This window comes from Coenobita brevimanus, chromosome 97, assembly GCF_032717465.1.
Source record: "Coenobita brevimanus isolate Jiangsu-jjx chromosome 97, ASM3271746v2, whole genome shotgun sequence".
NCBI classification, from domain to species: Eukaryota; Metazoa; Arthropoda; class Malacostraca; order Decapoda; family Coenobitidae; genus Coenobita; species Coenobita brevimanus.
Genome location: NC_137050.1, coordinates 41,861,207 through 41,888,962, shown reverse-complemented (window position 1 = coordinate 41,888,962; position 27,756 = coordinate 41,861,207). Strand labels below are relative to the sequence as shown.

Below are 27,756 nucleotides of genomic sequence, written 5' to 3'. Positions count from 1 at the left end.
TTAGGGGTATAAGTCTGTTGAGTGTTGTAGGTAAGGTGTATAGTAGAATGTTAATTATGAGAGTTAGAGAGGGTACAGAGGAAGTAATTGGTGATGAGCAGTGTGGCTTTAGTAGAGGGAGGGGATGCGTGGATCAGGTATTTGCTGTGAGACAAGTGTGTGAAAAGTATTTAGCGAAAGGCAAGGATGTGTTTTGGGCATTCATGGATTTAGAGAAAGCATATGACAGAATTGATAGGGAGGCTTTGTGGACTGTTTTAAGACTGTATGGACTTGATGGTAGGTTACTAAAAGGGGTGAAACGTTTTTATCTAAATAGTAGAGCGTGTGTAAGAGTGGGAAATGGTGTGAGTGATTGGTTTCCCGTGAGAGTGGGGCTGTGACAGGGATGTGTGATGTCGCCTTGGTTGTTTAATATTTATATGGATGGTGTTGTAACAGAGGTGAATGCAAGTGTTTTAGGTGGAGGTCTGAGTCTGGTGAATATCGACGGTGGAGAGTGGAATCTTAAGCAGCTACTATTTGCGGATGATACTGCACTGGTGACTGATTCAGAGGAAAGACTGAGACAGTTGGCAGAGGAGTTTGGAAGGGTGTGTGAAAGGAGGAAATTGAAAGTAAATGAGAATAAGAGTAAAGTGATGAAGTGTACGAGGTTGGTAGATGGTAGGGGGATGAATATAGTTTTGAATGGTGAGTTGCTTGAGGAGGTGGAGTGTTTTAAATATTTAGAGTCGCATGTTGCTATGGATGGAAGAATAGATGCAGAAATGAAGTTTAGAATAAATGAAGTAGGAAAGGTGTTGGGAGGAATGAAAAAAGTGTTTAGATGTCGTTCACTTAGAATGGATGTAAAGAGAAGACTGTATGAGGGAGTTGTGGTACCGACTGCATTATATGGGGCTGAAACATGGAATATGGGTGTAGCAGAGAGGAAAAGTTTGAATGTAATGGAGATCAGGTGTCTGAGGAGTATGTGTGAAGTGACGCGCATGGATTGAGTGCAAAATGATGATGTGTGAAGAAGAACTGGAGTTGTTCAGGAGATGGCTAGTAGAGTTGAGCAGAGGGTGTTGCGATGGTTTGGGGATATGGAGAGAATGGATAATGAGCGACTGGTGAAAAAGATAACTAGATCTGATGTGAGAGGTGTAAGGCTGAGAGGGAGACCACGAATAGGATGGATGGACAGCGTGAAGAAAGCGCTGGATGCGAGAGGGATGTCTGTTGAGCAAGGAAGAGTGGCTGTGCGTGACAGAAATAAATGGAGAGAAATTGTGAATGAATAAATGATGACGCAGCCCTGAGGGGATATTCTCCCGCATTTGGTCTGATTAGCTAGTCAGGTCAGATGCGGGTAAGGGGATGGGTCTATTATGATATGGCAGGGGTAAACCAGCTCTGCTGTCGGGCCCTGCCGCGGATGTCACTGATTGCACTGCTCAGTTGACCCATGTGTGGTGTGGTGCGGTGAGGATCTGTCCCTTCTCCCCTTTGGGGCTAAGATGCGAATGACTGTTTGAATGGATGAGTTAATGGGGAGTGTGGACGCGATCAAATGTAAGTCGCTGAGGATGGCATGAGATGCTCTAACTCCTCACAATAGAGATGGTTTTAACTGAGGCTTTACTGATACTTGTATCGTTAAGGGTAAGATTCCTTAAGAATGTTATCATATCTGATGTCCTCCACCTTGCTTGACCTCTTCGATCTTCGCTCAACGAGATCAGGGAGGACCACAATCCCAGCTCACATGTCATTAGTTGACACTTGTCTGCGCACTGGGCTGCAAGAACTGGTATTACACCAACCTGTCCAGTCAAGACGACTACAGACCAAAACACTCTGCAGCCACAGGCCATCCTTGTGGCATATGCAGTGATGTAATCCATTATACAAACCACTGTCCAATGTATACATCAGAACCCTCATGCTGGCTAGCTATGTGGTCGGGAGAAAATTGTACCACAAAAAATCCAAACAAGGCATTGCCATCCAGATGCTGGATGATACAGGCCTATTGAGTTCCTGTTTGACAGCACCTTCTATACCACAAATCCCTGGCAACTTGTCTCTTTTCAGTTCATATTGATCCACCCTGCTGCAGTGGAGGGCTCCATCAGTTCTGTAGGTTGGCATCACAAAGATTATCCCTCTCGGTAGAAGGTACAGCATTGACACCGTATGACATTTATTACTACGTTATTAGAACAATTTTTCCCACTACAGACAAATAAATAGGCTTTCACTTAGATTATGAAGCCACTGCAAACATCCCAGAGGAGAACATACATTGATGACTAGTTAGATGCACACTCTGGTTTGCAGATATTTTACTCTCTGTTCCTTCAAGGAGGACTGATGTAGCCACAAATACAAAGAGAAGTACTGATCTTACACAATGAATCATTTGTATCAATTCATGGTACTGTCCTCAGGTCTCTTGAACGGCTCAATCACCTTCTTCCACATTAAGGAAACCATACTCCACAGCCCAACCTGGAAAACCTATCCCAGCTACCTAAACAATCATTATTCTCACCTGTATGTGGCAACAGCCTGCACATGCCTTTCACCACAGCCCACTCTCAGGACTAAAATTCAGGCCAAGAAAATACACACTGGTGAAGCCATTTTTCCCATATTTGAGCTGTCTTATCTCGCCACACAGAATTAGCCACACCTTATCAAAATGGTCACTATCAGGACTATATCACCGCCACTTAGCTCTGTAATATGGAGAGGCTATTTCCACAGCTTGCCTGTAACTTTGGCCTCCACATTGAAACACCACCACTCGTCGCCTCCACAATGGTAATGCAGTTGGATTACTGTTCTTAGCTTGCTGTTTCTGTTTCGCTGTTGCTTACATAAGCTAAGCAGTGGACCACGGCACTATATTTTCCGAATTTTATCGGCTGATTTCGAAAGACGCGGGCGTCGGTGGTGTAGATAAATAACATCAGCCCCGCCCTGGGCCCCTGGCGTTAGTTACACAAACTACGTGGTGCTACCCATGAGAAAGCCTCTCCATACTATAGAGCCCAATGATCACCACCCACAGATCCTTCCAAAGATCATTTCCTCCCCGGCCTGGCATTGTAATACAGATGATGTATGCAAAGTTTTGCCACCTTCCCCTTCACTATCTTCTTGAAAAGGGATTATCCTGTGACTGCAACAATACTTGTCAAATGCTTCCTCCAGCGTAAGCAACTGCCAACACAGATTACAATCTCCCATTCAGACATTATATGGATGTGGCAGACACTGGCTTGGGGTCTGTATTCGCCCAGGCTATACGTGACTGTGAACACATTGCACCGTGTGCCAGCCATGCACTGAACAATGCTCTGGCCAGTTACAATATTAACTAAGAAAATACTTAGCCAGACACACAACAGAACAGTACTTATGCTCAAAATTATCTCAGTGACATTACACTCCATTTCATAGCAGGCCAACAGCCTTTGCAAAGTTTTGCCACTCGGATGCAACTGCCTCCCACCACATAATATGGCAAACAACTCTAGAGTTATTCTACAGTTTAAACATCAAGCAAATGCTAAAGTCTTATCTAAAATATCATTAATCCAGTCGAATGCTATGGGTGCCAGAAATGCACGTGGGCAAATAAAAAAGGTGCTCTTAAACTGCCATATTAGATACCTGCTGCTAAGAGGCAATGGCATCATTACCTGCAGTTGATTCCACTGTCAGGCTCTCAGGTCACGTTCAACTATCGCTAACCAATGACATGCTTCTCAGTATAAAAAAATAAAAAAAATAAAATGTTTATTTTCCAAGGGTCAAAAAAGATTCCCTAGTTTTCACCACCATCCGTCACTTTATATGTCCTATGGTATGCACTTTGGATATGAACAGTACCAGCATCACAAGTCCTTCACGCCACATCACGATGCACGGCGAGAATAAGAGCAGTTATGAACCTTCCATAGACATCTAAAAACAACTCAAACCTTGTTACATCAGTCTCTTTGTGATATTTTTGGTCTCCATCCACTTTCAGTCAGAGTGACAGTAACAGACAGATGCAGATAATCCAGAGGTACAGCAGTTCCTTCATTACCAGTTCTAACACACGACATCCCTTCCCTTCCAACCACACCCTGCCACCCTTCCCACTTACAAAACTCTGTCCTCTTGCCCAGGCATCACCACTTCACATATTCAGGCACAAAACCCAGTAACACCTACCACTACTTTCCCACTCACAATCCCTTGCAATGCAATTCTGGTTACCACCACTTCATACTCCTCATTAATGATATCTACGCCAACCACAAAGGCTTCCCATATAGGCTACTGCATTGGCCTGGCAGGACAACTGACCACCATACCACGTTCACCTGAACTTGTCCGTTCGTTAATATTGTTTTCCCACACTGCATTTCTACAGTGTCACTCAACCCCAGAAACAAAATCAATGACAGTCTTTCCTCTTGTTCCAGGTGAAGATGATCGTGGATTTGTAAGTGAAGAGTGTGGGTGAAGTAGCAGCTAATTTTAACCTTCGCGGAGTTACCTCTGACTGCAAGATGTACAAGATTCTGTATGTACTGGGAGCAGTGCTGCTGGTATATCTGGGGACTTCGGTACCTTCGGTAGTGTTAGAGAGCCTGGCACCCCCTTATCGAGTGCTGGTGTTAGCGCCATTGGCCAGTCGCAGCCTGTACCACCTGTGCCGGTCACTGTCTGCAGCACTGGGCGATGCAGGTCACTCTGTCACCCTTGTGTCATCCTTCCCGGCTTCCATGAAGTAAGTCTATCACTCCTTATTTTATTACTAATGGCAGCATTCTTTATCAGCCTTTAAATGTTGATGATGGATTAGTGTTTACTGTGTTTTAAAGTGAATTTTTCACCGAGTACTGAAACTGCTTTAATAAATGACTGCTCCTGCTTAGTCATCTCCAACATGGTTCTTCATGTAGAGTTGTAATTCAGAAAGTTTTATTTAGAGCTGTTTCATTTAGATAATGAGAACTATATTAACAAGGGATTCCTGTAATTATCGCTTACAGAATTAACGCCTGCATGAGAAAGACAATTGGATGTGTTCATTTCGCTCAGTGTTCTACGATTTTATAATTCGGCTGTACTTAATAGCAACAGCTTATCTCCTATAAAAAGAAAAAATTCTTTCCGTCTCATGAGAGTATAGTGTTACATGACAACTCATGATTATATGATACTTTCCTGATTAAAAGGCAAACCTTAAATTAGTTGAGTCCTTGGCTGTACGTTATCAGTGAGTAATGAAAGAAACAGATTCTTTCTCATATCGGTTTACCTGCAGTAGTTTCCCTATTTTCTTCACCAGACAGAGGATAAGTACCTTATAGGATCAATGCTTTTCCTTTGTACAAATTATGATGTACTGTCACTTCTTACATTCTTTTTGTTCTCTATCAGAAATTAACGCAAAGTAAAATTCACTGGTGCCATGGTGGCTCAGTGGCAGTGTATTCATCTAATGTGTGTGTGCCCTGAGTCGTAATTATCACCTAGGCCTTGGTGGACATTTTCGTGAGTGCTGGCAGCATGTCTTTTCATAAGCTTGCATATTTTTACCATAACTTTTGCTCCCTGCCGTTTCTAGCCGATGACATGCAGGGTGGTCCATCAATACCGCTCCACTGAAAACTCACTTGATTGTATCTCTTATGTCTTGCGGGAACGACTCAGTGTGCTTAGTGGCTGTACAGCCTCATGCCAAAACATTGCAGTTCACACACACACCTGACACAGTTTTGTGGTCCATTTGGTACTTTCTAAATTTTCAGCATTATATTAGTGAATCTCAAGAAATACAACTCATATAGTAATTATTCCCTTAGCTGTGATGGTCCTTCCAGAAGGACAATGAAGATCCTGTGATATTTTTTAATTTTGCGTACTTAACACTTGCCACCAAATGTGTGTTTATGCCTAATAGGTGGACACTGGACAGCATAGATATACCCTGGGCTGCCAGCATAAACATAACCCATTTGTCATCCCCTAACTTCTTTGAAGTCACTCTGTTTCTCCTGATTCCTTCCTTTACCTTAAGCCCAACTAGGCAGGAAGCACACGCACCTATGCATGACATTCCTTTTACCAACGAGGGAGAAATTACTACCGCATGACCCAGCCCAATTGTCCACCTTAGTCCTCACATTCAGCTGTCCATGCTATTGTGTTGCGACGGTCACCCGTTCATTCTGGCAAAGACTGCTGTTTGAGGACAGCAGCTGTGAAAGCAAGGCAGACCCCAGTAGTTTATGGATTAATGGCAAGGTTGATGATGGTGATAGAGTAGCATTGATTCATGAAGTACCAAGTACACGGGCAGATAGTGAGAAGGAATTTAAGACCAGGAGCAGGGTGAGTACGTTCCACCACCACCATCTCCACTGCATTTTGCATTGTAATGTATCTAGTCACCACATGATTACCATCACCTTTAACTTCACCAACCTCACCATGACCTTCACTGCCTTCACCATCAAGTCCTGCAGTCGAGGTAAATTTGTTAGAAAGGTTTTTGGCAAAGTGCCAGAAGGAGCAGGAAGAAATTGAGTTGGAGAGTTGAGAGCATTTAGTACGGATGAAATTATTTTTAGCGGAGCGAAGAACAGACTTAGCATGATTCCAGGCAGAAACATAAACAAGATGTGATTCATGGGTGCGTACTCTGGTACATTTTGTAGGCCCTCTTCTTGTTGTGGACAGCGTTAGAGCAAGCGTGAATAAACTAAGGCTTTCTTGGATTAGTCAAAGGATATGAGAAAGGAATGTATGCTTCCATGCCCGAGAGAATAACCTCAGTAATGCGCAAGCACACCCAGATGGCTCCCGGCCATGGAAAGAATAATCATTCCAGGGAAAATCAAAGAAGTACTGCTTGAGGGCCTCCCAATCCGCAGCTCCAATGTGCCACAGATGACGTTTCTTTAGAGGGTCCACAGGCCATACCGGAGCGATAGGACGGGTTAAGGTAATAAGGATGTGATTGGAGGAGCCCAACAGAGAGGAAAGATTTAAAGTGTAAGCAGAAGGATTAATTGTAAGGAAGAGGTCAAGTATGTTGGAGCTCTTTCCAAGGCAGTCAGGGATACTGGTAGGGTGCTGTACAAGCTGCTTTAGGTCATTAAGGATAGAAAAAATGTAGGCTTGTTCACCAAGTGGATCAGTGAAAGGAGAGGAGAGCCAAAGGTGGTGGTGAACATTGAAATCTCATAGAATAGAGATTTCAGAGAATGGAGAAATGGATAAAATGTGTTCCATCTTAGAAGATAGTCGAAGAATTTTTCAGTCAGTAGAATTAGGAGATAAGTAAACATTGCAGATATATTTAGTTACAGAATGACAAGAAAGCCTACTCCGGAAAGTAGAGAATTCAGAATAATCAAGTTCAGGAGCACGAAAGCAAGATAAATAATTGCAAATACCGTATGCAGACAATAGCCACCTTTGGCTTTGAAACGAGTATAGAGAAAGTTGGAGGAAACAGAAAAGGGTTTGCTGTCAGTTGCCTCAGATAGCTGAGCCTATGTCAAGAAGTGAAAGTTAGGTTTGGAGGAGGAGAAGTGGTGTTTGAGAGAGAGAAAAATAGAGGAAAGGCCGTGAATGTTGCAGAAATGAAGAAGTGAGTCAGACAGTGGTTCCAGGCATCTACAGGAGAGGGGTGGATGATGGGGGAATTTATGGTCCCTCCCATGGGGACTCCGAGGCGTGATTTACTACAGCCATGTTTCTTTTTTAATTTTGAAAAGGAAATGTAGTGTGTACTGTGCATTTAGTTTGGTGTTGACAGTTAGAGAAACATGTATTGGAGAGCATGCTGGCCTACTCTCTGTGTTACTGAAACACTGAAAAAGTTCAGCAAAGGAGAATGGTCAGGAACTAGTCCTGAGGGCTGATGAAACGGGAGCTCCAGCTCTCCCTGTCATAAGCTTTCCATCCACCTTGGGAGTACTGCCCTGCTCGACTGTTGCTACAGTCTACTCCTCAAACTGCAGGACTTCTCGTACAATATTGTGTACCAGGTGCTGTAGAAATACAGAACATACAGGGCAGCTAACATGGGGCAGAGGAGATTCACCCTGCCTGACACAGTTCTATCATCAATGGTGTGCAGTCATGGCTGCAAAAGCAGGCGCATTGCAAAGTGTGGCACAAACACCATGAAATGTGCACAACTGAGGAGAAAGCTGATGGTAATGTATATTGTCTGTTACAATCATCAGTGTGTGGGATGGTGCATCAAAGTATACGACTCAGAAGAATGAAACATGCCAAGAGTACAGATATATTTAATAATAAGTAAGAAATATAAAATCACTGAAGATATGGGCCCTTCAGTGTGGAAAACTATGAAAAGTTACACTAACCTGTACTGCAAATTCGACTCAAGTAAAAGTGTAAGAAAAGTACAGATGATAGGCTGTTTCATCAGCCCTCAGGAGTAGCTTTTGACCATCCCCCTTTGCTGAACTTTCACAGATTTTCAGTATCACAGAGAGCAGACCAGCATGCTGTCCAGTACAAGTTCCTATATTTCAGCACCAAACTACATGCACATTACACACTACATTTCCTTTTCAAATTTAAAAATATAATGGCATCTTAAAACCAAGCCATGGAGTCACCAGGGGGGGGAAATACCATATAAGCATCCACCTTCCACCCCTCTCCCGGTGTCGACCATGTGTGATGGTGAAACCACTCTCTGACTCACTTTATAATTTCTGCAACATTTGCTGCCTTTCCTCTAACTTTCTCTCTATTGAACACTACCTCTACTCTTTTAAAACTCACCTTCTCTTCCTCACAGAGATTCAACTGTCTGAGACAACTGATAACAAACATTCCTCTGTTTCCTCCTACTTTCTCTATTTTTTTTTTTTTTGTGTCCAACTCTGGGCATAGGCTTCACAGCCTGCTATCAAGGCCCAGCAGTCCTCCTACATACCATACACCTCTACATGTCACCACTTCGGCGCTAACACCCACCGTCCATATTGAATACATGCTAGGGCTGTCTCATACAGGACTGGTATATTGGTATTAGCGGGGGTATTTTTACGACATGTCGGTGGGTCTTCTGGTAGATCAGTAAAGCCTGATTTAATGAAATTCAAATCCTTAAACTGTTCCCTGCCCCAGCCGGGATTCGAACCTGGGTCTGTAAGGACTGCAGGCCACCTCTCTACCGATTGAGCTCACATCAGCACCAAATGTGGCTGTTGTGTACATGTATGGAACAACATACCTTAATCTCATGTTCCTGAACTTGAATGCTCTGAATTCCCTATGCTTTGGCTTCATCTATCCTGTAATTCTCTGTTTAAATGTATGTGCTGTTTACGTATCCCGAAATTCTAATGATAATGAAAAATTTTTGACTATCTTACCTCTAAGATGGAACACATCCTATCAATTTCTCCTTTATTTGAAATCTCCATTCTAGGTGATTTCAATGATCATCACAATCTTTGGCGCTCTTCTCCTTTCACTGATCCACCTGGTGAACAAGACTACACCTTTTTTATTTTATCTTTCATGACCTAGAGCAGCTTGTACACCACCCTACCTGCATCCCAGACCGCCATGGAGAGAGTTCAAGCACACCTGACCTCTTCCTTACAACTAACCTTTCTGCTTACAGTGTTAATCTTTTCTCTCTGTTGAGATCCTCTGACAACAGCCTTATCAGCTGCAGCTGTCCTACTGCTCCAGTAAGGCCTGTGGACCCTCCCGTAAGGTGGAGGCTTTGGCACTTTCAAGCTGCTGATTGGGAGCCCCTCAGGTAGTACTTCTTTGATTTTCCCTGGAATGATTATTGCTTCCATGGCCAAGAGCCAAGTGACTCTTGCACATTATGGAGGCTATTCTCTCGAGCATGGAAGCATACCTTCTGTTCTCTTATCCTGTGACTTATGCAAAAAAAAAAAAATAATAATTTAATCACACTTGTTCTAAGACTGTCTACAACAAGGAAAGGACCTACAAAAGGTACTGGAGCCAACCCACCCCTGAATCTCATTTATTTTATGCTTCTGCCCTAAAACATGCTAAGCTTGTTCTTCAACCTCAAAAAAAAAAAAAAAAAAAAAAAAAGGAAATGATCTAAGTTTTCAACTCGTTTTCTTCCCACTCCATCTGGTACCTTTACCTCAGCATCCTTTCCTCCTCTTTTCCACTTTGATGGCCCTGTTGCTGTTTCTTTTACTGTTAAAGCAGAACTCTTTGCTCAGACTTTCTCCTCCAAAATCCATCTTAGATGATTCCGGTGCTGTTACTCCGTCGCTTCCTCCCTCCGACTTCCTCATGGCTGACAGTAACCCCTAAAAGAAGGGCACCGGGATATTCTGACACATGCTCAGGTCAGGAATAATCGCCGGGTGCATTATAGTGAGAGATTTGTGGGAGTTGGTGGTGGTGTGTGGGGGGTGGGGGGGTTGTGGGATGATGTGGGAATAGGGGCTGGATGCTTGGGGGAGGTGGGGATGGGAGTGAGGGGGTAATGGGTGAGGATGGGAAGTGGGGGGTGAGGAGGGGGGTAGAGGATGAAAAGGGTGGGGATGGCAGTGGAGATTGGAGGGGTGGGGAGGTTTGGGGTCTGTGGGGGGTTTGGGATGTGGGGGTGTTGGGAGTTTGGGGTGTGGGGGTGTGAGGTGTGGGTGGTTGGGGGATGGGAGGTGTGGGTGGTTGGGGGGTGTGGGAGGGTAGGGGCTAGGGGGTTGGGGTGGTGGGGGGATGGTGAGGGAGTGGTGGTGTGTGGAGTGCCGGGTGAGGGTGGTGGGAGGGTGGGGTTTAGGTGTGGTATAGGGTGATGGTGGGGTTTGGGAATGGTGGGAGTAATGTGGGGGCAGTGGGGATTTGGGGGTTGGGTTGTGGGGGGACAGCAGGGGGTTCGGTGTGGGGGGTTGAGGGCGGGTGGTGTGTGGGTGTGATGTTAGGGGGGTGGGCGGGATGACCACTTATGTGGACACCTATCTTTTTGGCCCCAGTACCCTCGGTCAGCATATGCAGTCATCCATGTTTTAGGGGTTCAAATTCTTCAAATGATGTATTTTCTTCCATCACTGGTCTCATTACTAACAAAACATATGTGCCTGATAGAGGCCCTCCTGTTGTCCTTAACCCGCTGTGTCCTGTTGACGTATATATACGTCCACACATTTTGTCACTGTCGGTCCTCTTAACGTATATAAATGCACATCAATTGCAAGGTCCCTAATTTGCACAATTTTCAATTTACGCGCGTGATTTTTGGTACGTATACACAGGACACTTTCCTCTACAAGATACCAGGCAGGGACAATGCCTTACACCACATAACCTCTCCCCCCCCCCTGCACGCCATTGTCTCGGCAATTCACCTGTTACCAGTGACATGGCCAGTAAAGACATGTCGTGCCACGGTATGAAATGCGGGGGCAGAGTGATTCCCCAATTGATGACAATGTGGAGGACGAAGTTTACGTAGCATTAGAGGAAGAAACAGTCAGAAATGATGATCAGGTAATGTCGCCAAAAAAGGTCAGGTATGTTGATGTGTTTGGTGAGTGAAACAATGCTTATGTTGCCTATATTAATGTGGGAAAACAAATATACTCTCATACTGCATTTAAATTCATACCAAATAAATAAATAAATACCGTTTATGAGTGGTGTGGAATTGTTACCCTCCCATAGAACTCATTTTCTTTGGAGCCAGCCTGATAGAAAACCCAGGGTAAGGGGTACTGCTACCTGTATCGAGTATTTAAAACCTCAGTTGAGCGATTTCTCTATGAATTTTCGATGTTTCTCACCAAAAGCGAAGGTTTGAGCCAAAATTTTTTTTTTCCAAAATTGGTCGGGATGGGGGGGAGTCAGTGGTGGAAAATCGATTGGGATGGGGCGAGTTAAGAACTGTGCTTCTGTTCGTACACCCTTCCCAGGTAAACATTTTAGCCTTTGTCTGACTACCTGTACCTTTGCTTCCTGCTGTAAGTTGGTTCTCATTCAGCCTGTCTCAAAGATACGTGACCATTCCCAGCCCTCTGACTGTTGCAAAATTGTTTTATCATCCCGTATATCAAAAGATTTTTAAATTCTATTCTAAAAAAGAAAAATTAAAGCACCTTTCCTATCACAGTGTTCTTTCTGATCGTCAGTATGCTATACTGGCAATTTTCTCACCTTTCAGACTGCTGGTCATCCCCCTTTCGGGACTTCAGCAAAAACTTTGCCATTACACTTGACATCTCAAAGGTTTAGCATGGCATACATCTTTAATTTCCAAACCCCACTCTTACTGTTTCTATCCTTCTGCTGCATCTGTGCCTTCATCTCTAGCTTCTTTTCCAGTCGTTCTATAGCTGCTATTGTAGATGCCCTCCGTTCTTCTCGTAGACCTATCAGTCTTGATGTTCCTCCAGAGCTTAGTCCTATCACCAGCTGTCCTTCTATTCATCAACGTACTTCTAAGGTGTATGTTTAACTCTATCCACTCAAAAGCCTATGACTCCAACCTTCATCTTTCTATTTCACAGCATTCATCTCAGCAGTTACTTCAAGAAATAAGGGATGAGGCTACGGCACACCCACTGTCTGACTTGGCACATGTTCCTGATTGAAGTGAACATAATCGTGTCTTTAATATGTTAAAAACTCATTATAACATCATTTGACTGCAAGATTATTCTGTAATTTTTAAGAATACGCAACTCAATCTTGCATCACCTTTAACCCTTCGTTAGTCCTGTGGAGTATTCAAACGTGGTTAGTCCGGTGGGGTGTTACAACACCCAAATACAAAAATACATGGAGTGTTACTATCATGTAAAATATATTCATACTACTGCTTCAGCATATCTCTGCAATCACTAATAAAAAGATTGAATGCCTTGTAGGTGGTGTTTATTAATTAACCCGCCCCATCTCGACCACTTTTCCACCACTGACTCCCCCCAATCCCGACCATTTTAGGAAAAAAATTTTTTTGGCTCAAACCTTCGCTTTTGGTGAGAAACATCGAAAATTCATAGAGAAGTCGCTCACCTGACGTTTAAAATACTCGATACAGGTAGGAGTACCTCCTTACCTTACTGGGTTTTCTATCAGGCTGGCACCAAAGAAAACGAGTTCTATGGGAGGATAACTATTTCACACCACTCATAAACGGTATTTATTTATTTACTTGGTACGAATTTATATGTAGTACAAGAGTATATTGGTTTTCAAGCAGTAATATAGGCATTATAAGCATTGTTTCACTCACTAATACCTGACCTTTTTTTGCCACATTACCTGATCATCATTTCTAACTGTTTCTTCCTCTAATGCTCTGTAAAGTTTGTCCTCCACATTGTCATTGACTGGGAAATCACTCTGGCCCTGAATTTCGTACCGTGGCATGACATGGCTCTACTGGCCAGGTCACTGATAACAGGTGAATTGCTGAGACAATGGCATGCAGGGGGGGGGAGGAGGTCATGCTGGGTAAGGCATTGTCCCTGCCTGGCATCTTGTAGAGGAAGGTGTCACGTGTATACGTACCAATAATCACTCACGAAAATTGAACATTGTGCAAGTTAGGGACCTTGCAATTTTTTCGCGTTTATGTACGTCGACGGGATTGGCAGTGACAAAATGTGTGGATGTTAAAGAACGTCGATGGGACGCCACGGGTTAATAATAAAATACAGTAAATTATAATACCAGTAAAAAAATAACAAATGGACTCAAATCTCATTTATCAAGTACACACACACAGGAAAATACATTTTGTGATTTTTAAAATCAGTATAATAATAAACAGTATGCAAAAAAAAGATAAAAAAATCAATCTATATCAAAAATATGATCTAAATGGTTAGTTTGATGGGGTGACTGGACACCCCAAGGGGGAAGGGGGAAAGTCCCCCTCTCTCTCACTACACCAGAGGCAGGACTAAACCAATCCACATGCTCCCTCCCCTCACTGAATCAGGAGAGTACTGGAACAGAGAGAAATATTCGAATTACCTGCTAGGAAATATGAGCTTTAAAACAAAAATTGGGATGCCAAAACACCCCACCTGACTAACGAAGGGTAAAACATGCTTGGGGTTTCATTCTCTTGGGATTTACTTTGGAAAATCATATTACCTCTCTTGTACAATTTGCTTCCAAAAGGTTAAGTGTGCCAAGCTGACTTCATGCCTTCTTTACCCCAGCACAGTTGTTGACTATATACACGGGTTTTATTCCGTCCTGTGAAGAGTACAACTCTAGAGTGTGGGGGAGGGTCTCCACATATGGCTCTTCTCAATAAAGTGGAGTCAAAAGCTCTTCATCCAAATAACTCTCCTCATCCTACTGGCTCCAGTAACCCCTGTCTCTTCGCTGCACTGTTGCATCATTATTTCATTTCTGTCTCTACTTCAGGTCAGGTGTGGGTAAGAGGATGGGTCTGTTATGATGTGGCAGGGGTAAACCAGCTCTGCTGTCGGGCCCTGCTGCAGATGTCACTGATTGCACTGCGCAGATGACCCTTGTGCGGTGTGGTGCAGTGAGGATCTGTCCCTTCTCCCCTTTGGGGCTAAGATGCGAATGACTGTGTTTGAATGGATGAGTAAATGGGGAGTGTGTCGTCCTGTCTCGGCTACCTCCCTTTCACTGGGGAAAGCAGCCTAGGTATATAGATGGATAGATAGAAAAATAGCTCTCTACTTCAATGGTCACTGTTCTTGTGAAATGTCTGCTTGTATTCCACCAATACAGTGGGCACGTAGCTCCTGTCCAGCGGCAAACTTGCATTCCTTTTCTGCCCAACTCTCTGATGCAAGAGTTATTGCCTGTGCTTCATGTTTGCAACAGGTCAACTCTGGAACTGTCTTTCTCTATCCGTATTATTACTGCCTATGATCTACAGTCTTTTAAACACAATGTGTCCAGGCGCCTTGAAAGAACGGACCTTGAATTCGGTTCTATTGATATCTATTTTTTTTTTCTTGGGAGATAAAAATCAAGAGTTCTGACCTTTGTCCCTTGTTCCTTGCATAAAAAATCTAAATGCCAGTCCCAAGCCCAGATAAGTACAGTAGGTAAGCTTTGGAAGTAAAAACCGGCCACATCCAAAACTGAGATCAATGGCGAAGATTGGTGAAACATATGGACCCCACATAGAAATGGGAAAAGACGTACTTCGTAAACTGACCAAAGAAACCGCAACGCACACAAGATCCAACGACTAAAACATTTGTTTAACAAAATTTAAGTATGAAATTTTCATCCAATCATTGCCAATTATTCTCCTGGCTAGTCATTGTCAGCCTCATTAATGAAAAATAAAAATGAAATGTTACCCTCTAGGTCAGAGTACTTTGGATGGTTCGTGTTGTCTACGACTGTCTAAATTTGATCAACCATGGTGGAAGAAATTAGTAGTAGCAGCAGCAGCAGTAGTAGTAGTAGTACTAGTAGTAGTAGTGATGGTTATGGTGGTGGTAGTAGTACTAGTAATAGTAGTAGTAGTGGTAGTAGCAGTAGAAGCAGTAGTAGTAGTGGTAGTAGTAATGGTAGTAATAGTAGTGGCGGTTGTGGTGGTGGTGGTAGTAGTAGTGGAAGAGCAGACGCAGGAAAACAAGAATCAATTACAGAAGGAATATTGGAATTAGGGACAGTAAAAGAGAAGCAGTAGCAGAAAATATAGTAACAGAGATGTAAGTATTATTGGGTAATGGTAGAGCAATAGGAGAATAAAAAGAGTCGAGCATGGAAGAAGTATTGAATACATCTGGTGTGGTATCTGGATGATATCCCTGGATGACATATGAATATTCCGGAAGAGGAGTTGTAGTAATAAGATATGTAGTTGTGGTAAAGGTCGGAGATGTAGAAAGGGAAGAGTATGTTTGTTTCTTTATTGCCACTGCGCAAAACTGTAGGACTTTATTTTTACTTATAAGGGGCTTTTTTTTTCTGGAGCAGGAAACAGATTTTCATCATCAGTAAGAACTGATTGAGGTGTAGCAATAGGAGTCAGCGGTACTGACTAGAAGAAGGGGAACATAAACACACAGAGGAAAAAACACAAACAATAAACAAAGGGACAAAAAGTTTATGGGGAAAACAGTAAAATGTTTACAAAATTTATAAGAAATATAATCAAAACCACAACAATAAATAATGAAAAATATTTACTGAGTTAATGCTTACGGTTGAGACACAAGAAAAATCAGAAAATTTGAAAAAATGAAGGATACAGATAAATTAAGCTTACTATTTGCAGGAAATTGGTGGTGGAGCTGGAATTACTGGGAAGTGTTACTGAGCCATGGTCAGTACCAAGAAAATTATCAGTGCCGGGAACGGGAAATATTCGTAAAAAAAAAATCTTGTCCACAGGTCACTTACTTCCAAGAATAAAAATAAGAAAACTCTACCACTGAACCCTGGAACTCAGCACACTTTGACTGAAGAGTCCACCAGAGAGTAGGTAACAGTTGGGCTGGCCACAGATAATTAAGAGAATGGCTTGGTGTTGGGCAATATCAAGAAAAGTCAGCGGACACCAAGGGGATTGTGACTGCTGTGAAGTGAACCTGGTAGAACAGTCAACAGATAAGGGGAGAGTTCAAACTGGAGTGAGTGGTGAATGGAGGACAGCCAACATGGTGCAACTTATGGGAGGGGTGCATTGAGAGCCCCACCCAATTGAAGACAAGCAGAGGCAGGGAAGAAGACGCCTGACTGAATGTAGAGGGAAGTGTTGCTAGATGTGCAGATCTCGATTGCGAATTAACACGATATTTTGAGAAGTATTAAGTAAACTGCTAAAGTATTTCTCCAAAGAAATGAGGAGACTCACAAGCAGGTGGGTACAGAGGACAGTCTATCTATCTATCTATCTATAGCCCGACGCCCTAATCCCGCAAAGGGTGGCCGCAGACAAAACGCCTCCAAGTCACTCTGTCACCCACCATTTGACTCCCCTCCCCCCAACTCACCCCCCCCTCCCTCATATACCTCTCAACTCCATCTCTCCACCTCATCCTCGGTCTACCCCTCCCTCTCCCTCCCTCCACCTCACCTACATACACCCTCTTAGTCAGTCTTTCATTCTCCATTCTCTCCACATGTCCAAACCACCTCAGTGTATTTCTCCTAATCTTTTCAACCACATCCACATCTACCCCACAACGTTCCTTCACTTCTTCATTTGTCAACCTGTCCCTCCACGTTACTCCACATGCTCCTCTCAAGTAACTCATTTCCACTGCTCTCACTCTTGACTTGTTCCCCTCTTGCAATGTCCTCGCCTCGCTTCCATACGTCAGGGTAGGGATCACAATACCATCATGCAGTGACTTCTTAACTTCCATACGGTCATGCTGTTGAATTATGGGTTACTTTTCCGAAACTGCTGAAGTGGCAGTTTTATAAAGTTGAATGGTGTTAAACGGAGGATTCGTTGGTCTGCAGACTGTTGCCACCATTATATTATGGGTGTCTGTCAGTTTAAAGGCTAGTATTCTCTTTTTTTTTTTTTTTTTTTTTTTTTTTTTGTCGTTTACTAGCTAGATGTTGAGAAAACTAGATTGTGTCTCCCTGTCTCTGTGAGATTTGGCTTGGAACTGTCTGCAACACAAAGGTGGCATCATGGCATAGACATCAATCATGCCATACTGCAGCTTAAGTCGCCTATCCTGTTGCTTTTCAGTCAGCAGCACGCAATCAGCAGAATAAGTGAAAGAGAGAGAGATTGTCCAGGTGCTTGAGGGTGCGAAAGTTGATGTATGCGGAATAACTGAAACGAAATGGAGAGGTGAGAGTGTGACAGAATGGGAGTATGGATGCGGTATATGTGCAGGAATAAGTGAGAATGAGAGGGCAAAAGAAGGAGTATTTATACTTGTGAGTAAAAGATGGAAGAAGAGCATAAGAGAGTATGGATCAGTTGGGTCAAGGATTGTGTGGGTAAGATTGAAAGTTGGAATACAAATGTGGGCAATTGTGTGTGTGTATGTGCCAACGCAAGATCGTGCAAGCAGAGTGAGAGAAGAGTTCTGGACAAATGTGGAAGTGTGCATGGAAAAGTTTGGAAGGAATGAGAGAGTGTTTTTGATCGGTGATATGAATGGTAAAGTAGGGAATGTGAAGGTGGATGGAATAGTTGGTGAGTGGGGTGTGCCTGCTGAGATAGATGAGAATGGCAGTGCATTAGTGGACATTTGTACTGGGAGGGGGTTGATGATAGCCAATACCTCTTCAGGCACAAGATGATCCACAAGTATACATGGCGAGTGATGAGAATGGTGGGTGGTGAACTGAATGAAAGGAAAGCAATGATTGATTTTATGTGTGTGGATGAAAGGATGCAAAAATGTGTAATGGATGCAAGAGCTTATAAAGGTTGGGGGAGTGGACTTTCTGACCACTACTTGGTGGTGGCCAGAAACAAGGTCCAATTAGGATGGAGAAATAGAAGAAGGAAGGGATGGGAAGAAGGAGTATTTGTAAGGAGAGTGGAAAGGTTACAAGAGGATGAGAAAAAGGCAGAGTATAAGAGAGAAGTGGAGGAATGATTGGGCAAATATGAATTGGAGCAGATGGGGGACGTGGAAGGTGTGTGCAGGATATTTACAGAAGTATGTGCAGCATGTGATGTGGTGTGTGGGATGAAGAGAAGACGAAGGGGGGTGCAAGGAACAGCGTGGTGGAATGAAGAGATGAGACAGGCTGTGGCACAAAAGAAGAAAGCATGCAGTGAATGGATGAGAAATAGGGGTGTGGAAGAAGTTGAGAGGCGGAAGAGAGAGTTATATGTAGAAAGAGAGAGGTGAAAAAATTAGTAAGGGAGAGTAACAAGAGAGCGGATGAGAAATTTGGAAGGAACTTGAGTGAAAAGTGGAGAGACTGTATGAAAATGTTCTGGAAAGAGGTGAAAAGAGTAAGACAGGGTGGAAGTGAAGTTAGCAGGGGAGTGAAAGATAAAAATGGTAGATTACTAGTGGGGAAGGGAGAAAAAGTGAGCAGATGGAGAGAACACTTTAAGGAATTGTTGAACATAGAAGATGGAAGTAATGCGAGTATAAGTGGCTGGAAAATGGCTGGGAGAAGGAGGGAGGTGAGAAGACAGGAAGAAATCAGAAGGATAGAAGCTGTGGAAGCAATGAAGAAAGGTAAATTGGGGAAAGACCCAGGAATTGATGAGAGATAGTAGTAGAATGGATGTGGAAAATGTGCAGATTGGCCTGGGAGGAAGGTAGAGTCCCGGAGGATTGGAAGTCAGGTATAACTATCCCCTTGTACAAAGGAAAAGGGGAAAAAGAAGTGTGTGGTAATCATAGGGGCATCTGTCTTCTTAGTATAATAGGAAAAGTGTATGGTAGGATACTTATTGACAGAATTAGAGAAAGAACAGAGGAATTAGTTGGAGAAGAACAGGGAGGCTTTAGGAAGGGAAGAGGTTGTGTAGATCAGATATTAACTCTTAGATCTTTAGTGGAAAAGTTTCTAGATAAGGGAAAGAAGTTGTATGTGGCTTTCATGGATTTGGAGAAAGCATATGACAGGGTGGATAGACAAGGATAGTGGAAAGTATTAAGAATATATGGAGTAGATGGGAAGTTGTTGAATGCTGTGAAGAGTATGTATGATGGTGCTAAGGCTGCAGTGCGTGTGGGTGGTGAACTGAGTGAATTTTTCTCTTTGAAGGTTGGGTTGAAACAGGGATGTGTCATGTCTCCATGGTTGTTCAATCTGTACATGGATGGGGTAATAAAAGAGGTCGAAGGTAGGGTAGTGGATGTTGGAGTGGCCCTGGTGAGAGAGGGTAGTGTTTGGAAACTCCCTGTACTGTTGTTTGCAGATGATACTGTGTTGTTGAGTGAAGACGAAGGAGAGCTGCAAGGCTTGGTGGATGAATCTGGGAGAGTGTGTAAGAAACGGAATCTAAAGGTGAATGTAGGAAAGAGTAAAGTGATGGTCTTTGAGAGGGGTGAAGTCAGTGAATGTACAGCGAGGTTGGATGGTGATTGATTGATTGATTGATTGCAAATAATTGAAATCTGGTGGCGCAACTGCCAGGGTCATATGCCGCCGGACGACAAAGTAAAACGCACAGCAAAATAAAAAGTGCATATTCAAATTAAAGTTAATATCTGGTAGTAGGAACAAAACACTGAAAAATAATAAAAGAATAGTTTATAAAATATCAAGTACTTATAAAAGTGGAAGGAGGCGCGCATCCTGAAGAAAACTAAAAACATCATTAAAATCGCTAGAGGCTTTGCCAAGCATCGAGGACAAACAGTAGGCACCATCTGCCCCCTTATGCCTATGGAGGAATCTCTGACGTAGGTCCCCCAGACTCGGACACTCGACCAGCAAGTGACGGACAGTAAGGGGAACAAGACAGTCATCACAGTATGGTTGAGATTCACCATTCATCAGGAACCCATGTGTAAGCCGCGAATGCCCAATGCGAAGCTTAGCAAGAGCCACCTCCAATCGCCGAGACATAGAGGGAAGAGCCTTTGGCACAACCACTCTCTGAAAGATTTCTTTTAGTTTATTGTGAGAAACAACATCCCAGTGTCTCTGCCAACACGTATGAATTGCGTACCGCAAGTAAGGTGTTACATCTGAAGCAGGAAGTGGGTAATCGGTTGGGGGCTGTTGAGAAGATGCAGCTTTGGCTAAAGTATCTGCCCTCTCATTGCCCACCACACCAACATGTGCGGGTACCCAACAGAAGTCTACATGGCGGCCACGACGGCCAAGAAGAAAAAGCCACTCTAAAATTGATAAAACCAATGGATGGGATGCATTAATAGACTCCAGTGCAGACAAAGCACTATGCGAGTCACTAAAAATCACAAAAACGGATTGGGGGAGAGTAAAAATAATTCTAACAGCATATAAAATTGCAGTCAGTTCCGCTGTATACACTGAAGTAATGCCAGGAAGGCTACCACCCCTACTAAAGGAAGGGAAGACAACACTAAATCCTACTCCAGTATCAGTCTTAGACCCGTCAGTATAGACGGGGACAGAACCCTCATGAATGGAGGCATGTTCTAAAAAGAGGGAGAGGGACACATGAGAGGGAAGTGAGCCCTTTTTTTCAACAACGGACCTACAGTATGTCACACGAGGGAGCAGCCAAAAACCCACCCTTGAGATCCGATGAGGACAAATTGCCAGTCTCGGGACAGAGAGGGCTAACATAACAGACCGGACCCTGTAACCAAATGGCTTTGGGAAATTAGGACGGGTGTCAAAAGCAGAAGATCGGGAATCCTGGGAGACGATGGCACAAGAAACTGAGTCTGGAATGTGGTGAAGACGATACCAACACCTCATCATTAGCAACTGGTGATGCAAGTCCAAGGGGAGTATACCAGCATCCACCAATAAGCTTGGAATTGGGGATGATCTGAATGCCCCGGTTGCCAGATGCACACCAGCATGATGTACAGAATTTAACAACCGGAGACGTGCATCTGTAGCAGAGGAGTAGACCTCACACCCATATTCAAGTTTGGGAAGAATAAGAGACCTATGCAAGAGGAGGAGGGTCTGACGGTCAGCACCCCAAGAGGTATGAGCTAAGGCCCTCAAAAGACTCAAAGCTTTAAGACAAGCCACCTTAACAGAACGAATATGAGGAACCCAGGTTAGTCGTCTATCAAACAAAAGACCCAGAAACCGCGTCTCTTCCACACAAGATATTCTCCTACCATAGAAATACAAGTCAGGGTCAGGGTGAACCCCTCGAAGACAACAAAAATGCATAGCCACTGTCTTTGTTGAAGAAAAATGGAAACCATGAGTTTCTGCCCAGTCAGAAATTCGATTGAGAGCCAGCTGCACCTTCCTCTCTATCAGAGACATTCTAGACGAGGTAAAGGAAATCGAGAGGTCATCGACATATGGTGATCCTCGTACACCATCAGGAAGTACACTAATGACACTGTTAATGGCTACAGCAAACAGAGTAACACTAAGGATACTCCCCTGTGGTACTCCATCTTCTAGAGCTCAGGCAGTAGAAAGCACTCCTCCCACTCGCACCCTTAAAATTCGGTTAGATAAAAACTGTTGAATAAAAATAGGCAAGCGTCCATGAAGACCAAACTCATGAAGAGAGAGTAAAATACCATGACGCCAGGCAGTGTCATATGCCTTCGCCAGATCAAAGAAGACCGTGACCTGGTGTTGGTTAGTGGAGAAAGCCTCAGTGACAGAAGATTCCAAGGACAGTAGTGCATCAGAGGTAGATCGCATTTTTCGAAAACCATACTGAGCAGAGGATAAGAAGTCACCTCTTCTAACACTGACCATCTTTTCCAAAACTTTACATATACAAGACGTCAAAGAAATAGGCCGATAATTCGTCTCCTGTAAGTGGTCCTTACCTAGTTTGGGGATGGAGATAACTACAGCAACACCCCAACAAGCCGGAAACTCCCCAGAACACCAGATCTTATTAAACAGTGAAAGCAAAAACAACAGGGACTCATCAGACAGGTGGCATAAAAAGGCATAAGGAATATCATCATAACCAGGAGAGGAATCATGGCACTGTGACAAAGCCGCCTGGAGTTCAGAAATTGAAAATGGAACATTGTAAGGCTCTCCTCCAGAAGATGCAAAACTGAGACCACGAGACTCTAGGCACCGACAGTGGCAAGCCGAAGGCGTATCTGCATCCTTCTTTGACACACTGGCAAAATGATCAGCAAGCAACTCTGCAACAGCAAATGGATCAGCCACAGTTCCACCTGCTGCAGATAAAACAGGAGGGGAGTGAACAGTAAATTGTCCTGAAATTTTCCTTACCCGGTTCCACACCCGGGTGATTGAAGTCCTCAAATTCATGGAGGAAACATAATCCTTCCACGATGAACGCCTGGCCTCCTTTAAAACCCGCCTCATATGAGCTCGTGCCTTCTGATATGCCACCAAATACTGAGGATTCCTATGGTGACGACGAAGTCGAGAGAAGGCGACTCGTTTGGCTCTCACTGCGGAACTGTACTCAGAGTTCCACCAAGGAACTGGACGTTTAGGAAATTGACCCTTCATTTTTGGAATAGATAACAGGGCTGCTGAGTGCAACACGGTATTGAAATATGACACAGCCTCAGTAAGACAGCCAAACTCGTTGACAGAAAGGGAAATGGAACTTAATTCCCTGAAACTTGGCCAGTCAGCCTTATCCAGAAGCCAGCGAGGAAGACCTGGCTGAGGTCCACCAGCACTAGTAGTTAAAAGTAATGGAAAATGATCGCTGCCATACACATCTGGCAACACATCCCAGGTAAAATCTAAAACAGCATCAGCTGAGCATAAAGAAAAATCAATGGCAGTAAAAGTTCCAGTCTGACTATGGAAATATGTCATTTTATTAGTATTGAAAATGCCTAACTCCTCATTTTTCACTAAAGAGGCCAGCATTACACCCCAAGGGTTGGCCTCACTATTTCCCCATGGAGGATGGTGACCATTCATATCTCCTGGTAACAGAAAGGGAGAAGGAAGGTCATGAATAAGGCGTTCCAGATCCGCCCTTTCAACAGTAGCACTAGGAGGAAGATAAAGACTGCAAACTGTATACTGTTGACGTAAAAACATCTGGACAACTACAGCCTGCAGGGGAGTGGAGATGTCCAGATGACTGTATGGAATATCCTTGCGAAGGAAGATAGCAGCACCTCCATGATGATCTTGGCCTGGCACAGGATCAGAATAAAAGGCATGGTAGCCAGAAGGACTGGAAGGAACAGTATCACCCACCATGGTCTCCTAGACGCACATGCACAGAGGAGTAAATTGAGAAACAAGATGACACAGTTCCTCATAGTTTGCACGTAAACCCTGACAATTCCACTGGATGATAGAACCCATAATGGAGGAATGATGATTAAGTGTGGGACTGTACACCTGACGAGCGAGCGGGTTTGGATTGATGCTTATGAAGACCCTTCACAGGAGCTTGCCTAGCACCAGAAACTCGCACCCTCTGTCTAACATCTGAAGACAGACGTGAGGATGGGGAAGTAAGTTTTACAACACTCCTTCTTGGAGTGGGCATACCAGTTTGTTTGGTAAGTAGCTTGGGGGCTGTCTTTGGAGGTGTAGTACGGCCAGTGCCCCCACCAGAAGCCCCAGAAGTGGAAGTAGAGCCCACAGGTCTAGAGTCATTTGAGGAGGCCATCCTATGCTTCAGATCTGAAGCACTAACAAGTGGTCCAACATCCCCAGGTGGGGACTGGACCAGAGCTGAACCATCAGCTTCAGCAGTCTCCTGGCTAGATCCCTCAGCCTGCTGGACAGAGGGAACAAGAGAGGTGTCAACAGAAGGGTGAACAACAGAGACTTTAGGTGGCCGGTCTTCATGTCAGAAGACTCTGATGGACAACGGTGATGTTTACCAGGTACAGATGGAGCCTCGGGCATACTGGCTTCAACGGGAGAAGAGGTCTGGTCAATGTTGTCGTCTGCCACCACCACAGAAGTGTGCAAGGCGTCAGCCGCCGAAGTGGGGGCAGAAACAGTCGGAGTAGCGGTCAGGCAAGCATCATTCTCACCAACAGTAGTAACCATGGGGACAGCATTCTGTATATCATGAGTTGAAGGAGTGGGTACTGGAATACGTCGAGGCTGCCTCTGAGATACAGGGCGGCGCACAGACACTCCAGTAAGGACAGCGGCATAAGTAATTCCGGGCTGGAAAAAGCGAGTCTGGGCTATCTTCTTAGCTTCAGGAAACGAAACCCTCTCAGTTGTTCGAATAGACAAAATCTCCTTTTCTAGACAGTAGCGTGGGCAGTTTTTAGAATTTACAGCATGCGGACCCCCACAGTGATAGCATTTAAGGGGGCCTGGAGAGTCATTGGTATGACTTTGTCTGCCACAAGAGACACATATAGCAGGAAGGACAGCCTGTGCATGACGGCAAAAGCGGCTAACATGGCCATAACCTTGACAGTGGAAACAACGCTTTGGGGTTGGCACATACGGCTTCACTGGAAGAGATAGCCAAGCAAGTTTCACCGATGCAGGCAAAGTTAATCTATTAAAGGTCAGGAACAAGGTCGGAGTAGGGGTCAGGACACAATCTATTTTCTTCTGTAGATGCTCAACTTTGACAACACCTGATGACTGCAGTTCCTCCAACAACCATCCCTCTGAATATCGGAGTAGGTCACGAGAAAATATGACGCCCTTACAACTGTTGAAAGAAGCATGTGGTACACAGCAAATACCAGAACCCAAGACAGACTTCAGAGCCATGAGACTATAGCTCTCTTCTGAGGAGGACATCTCAACCAGAATGCTTCCGTCTCCCTGTGTTGAGATTTTCGGTTCCCTCCCACATGTAGAAACTATGGCCTGGTGCAGGTAAAAAATATCAATGTCCAGCACTGACTTCCCCTCAGAGGATTTCATTACCAGATATTTGGTGTATATTACAGGCTCAGACTCATCTAGACCTTGCCTCATAGCCCCAACAACCTGGTGTGACCGCCTCCCAGTCCCATCTGATCGCCGGGGTAGAGGAGGATAAACGCCACGGGTCTGGAAAGGCTCCAGAGTGGCAATATGTGAGGTGGAGTCCGAAGAATGGCCAGGGACAGATGCCGTGTCGTCAACAAGAGGTTTGTTTTTTGAAATCTCCATATACAAACAAAATACCTTCATTCCCCCACCCCCCCACCCACCAAGGAGCCCAACAGGGGGAGGCCATATGTCAGGGACAGAACCACTGACGACCCCAGGGGTAGCAGAGGAGTATACGCAGGTAACCACTGAGGGACCCGGACAAGGGTGACTCCAGGACAATAGGAGCCACCAGGCCCCCCAGTGCCCACATGACCCTAGCCAATGCATGACCAGCCACTTGACCTGGTCGGGCCCAACCAGGCCACCCGTCTAGCCAGAATAAGGGACCAAAGAGGTGTATTGCTAGTTGCAGGACGCACCGTGCAGCATCGCTCAACATCCAGGACTCCCGTCTCCCAGCATTACGGGATGCCACGCACGGCAAACACGTGGGGAGGCAACAGTCCCGCCCTAGATGGCAAGTGGGCAGGGATTAACATCACCAGCAGGCCTCCTCCACCAGTGATGTAGGGGGTGCTTGGTCCACGACACTGACAAATGCCGAACCCTACAAAGGTAGGCATGCCTCCAAAGTAGGTGGCACTGCCAGCCACGCTTCAAGCCCCGCCACCACGTCAAGGTGACCCCCCTCAGCGGGGGGTTGGATGGTGAGGAATTGGAAAATGTGAGTACGTTTAAGTACTTGGGTAGTGTGATGAGTAAGTATGGAGGTTTGGAGGGTGAAGTGCTTGAAAGGGTACAGCAGGGAAGAAAGGTTGCTGGTTCCTTGAAAGCAGTGATAAGAAACAGGGAAGTAGCATGGAAGTGAAAAAGTTACTACATGACAGTATTGTGATACCAACTCTAACATATGGAAGCGAAGCTTGGACGTTGTTGGAAGGACACAAGTCAAGAGTGAGAGCAGTGGAAATGAGTTATTTAAGAGAAGCCTGTGGAGTCACATGGAGAGACGGGCTGACAAATGAGAATATAAAGGAGCGTTGTGGTGTGGATGTGGATGTGATAGGAAGCATTAAGAGGAATACACTTAGGTGGTTTGGCCATGTGGAGAGGATGGAGGGTGAAAGACTGACGAAGAGAGTTTACGTGAGTGAGGTGGAGGGGGGAAGAGGGAGGGGGAGGCCGAGGATGAGATGGAGGGATGGGGTGGAGAGGTATTTGAGAGAGGGGGGGGTGAGTTGGGAGCGGGGCAGTGAAATGGTGGGGGACAGGACGACGTGGAGGCGATTTGTTTGTGGCCACCCCGAACGGCATTGAGGCGTCTGGCAATAGATAGATAGATAGATTTAATAGTGCACCTATTATTTAGAGATGGCTTCATGTATAAAGTGTACACACTAATATGATAGTAGTACCACAGGAGAATACCTTCCAAGTGCATGTAAAGTATACAGTGATAGAGAAATAAGTGAAAATACGACGAAATACGTAGTCTGGACTAAGTGTACCATAAGAAACGTAACAATAAGCCAATAATGAGGCAGTGCCACGGCATAGTAGCGGTCCTGTAGTGTGCAGAGTACTGAAAACAAGTGAGATATAGTCTATCTCTATCTATTGCCAGACGCCTCAATCCCGTTTGGGGTGGCCACAAACAAATCGCCTCCAAGTCGCCCTGTCCCCCGCCATTTCACTCCCCTGCTCCCAACTCACACCCCCCTCTCTCATATACCTCTCCACCCCATCCCTCCATCTCATCCTCGGCCTCCCCCTCCCTCTTTCCCCCTCCACCTCACTCACATACACTCTCTTCGTCAGTCTTTCACCCTCCATCCTCTCTACATGGCCAAACCACCTCAGTATGTTCCTCATAACGCTTCCTATCACATCCACATCAACACCACAACGCTTCTTTATATCCTCATTCGTCAGCCTGTCTCTCCATGTGACTCCACAGGCTCCTCTTAAATAACTCATTTCCACGGCTCTCACTCTTGACTTGTGTCCTTCCAACAACGTCCAAGCTTCACTTCCGTACGTTAGAGTTGGTATCACAATACTGTCATGTAGTAACTTTTTCACTTCCATGCTCACTTCCCTGTTTCTTATCACTGCTTTCAAAGAACCAGCAACCTTTCTTCCCTGCTGTACCCTTTCAAGCACTTCACCCTCCAAACCTCCATCCTTACTCATCACACT

At 44.6% G+C, this 27,756-nt stretch overlaps 1 protein-coding gene across 1 annotated transcript in view; it reads left to right on the top strand.

The window, feature by feature from the left end:
* The first annotated feature begins 4,658 nt into the window (after positions 1 to 4,658).
* The window catches only part of LOC145413673 (UDP-glucosyltransferase 2-like), a 195,394-nt gene continuing 172,296 nt past the window's right edge, over positions 4,659 to 27,756 (top strand). The window contains exon 1 of the mRNA XM_080283330.1: positions 4,659 to 4,780. Coding sequence (XP_080139456.1) covers positions 4,776 to 4,780 — 5 coding nt within the window. The 5' untranslated portion in view covers positions 4,659 to 4,775. The remainder of the gene's footprint in view (positions 4,781 to 27,756) is intronic.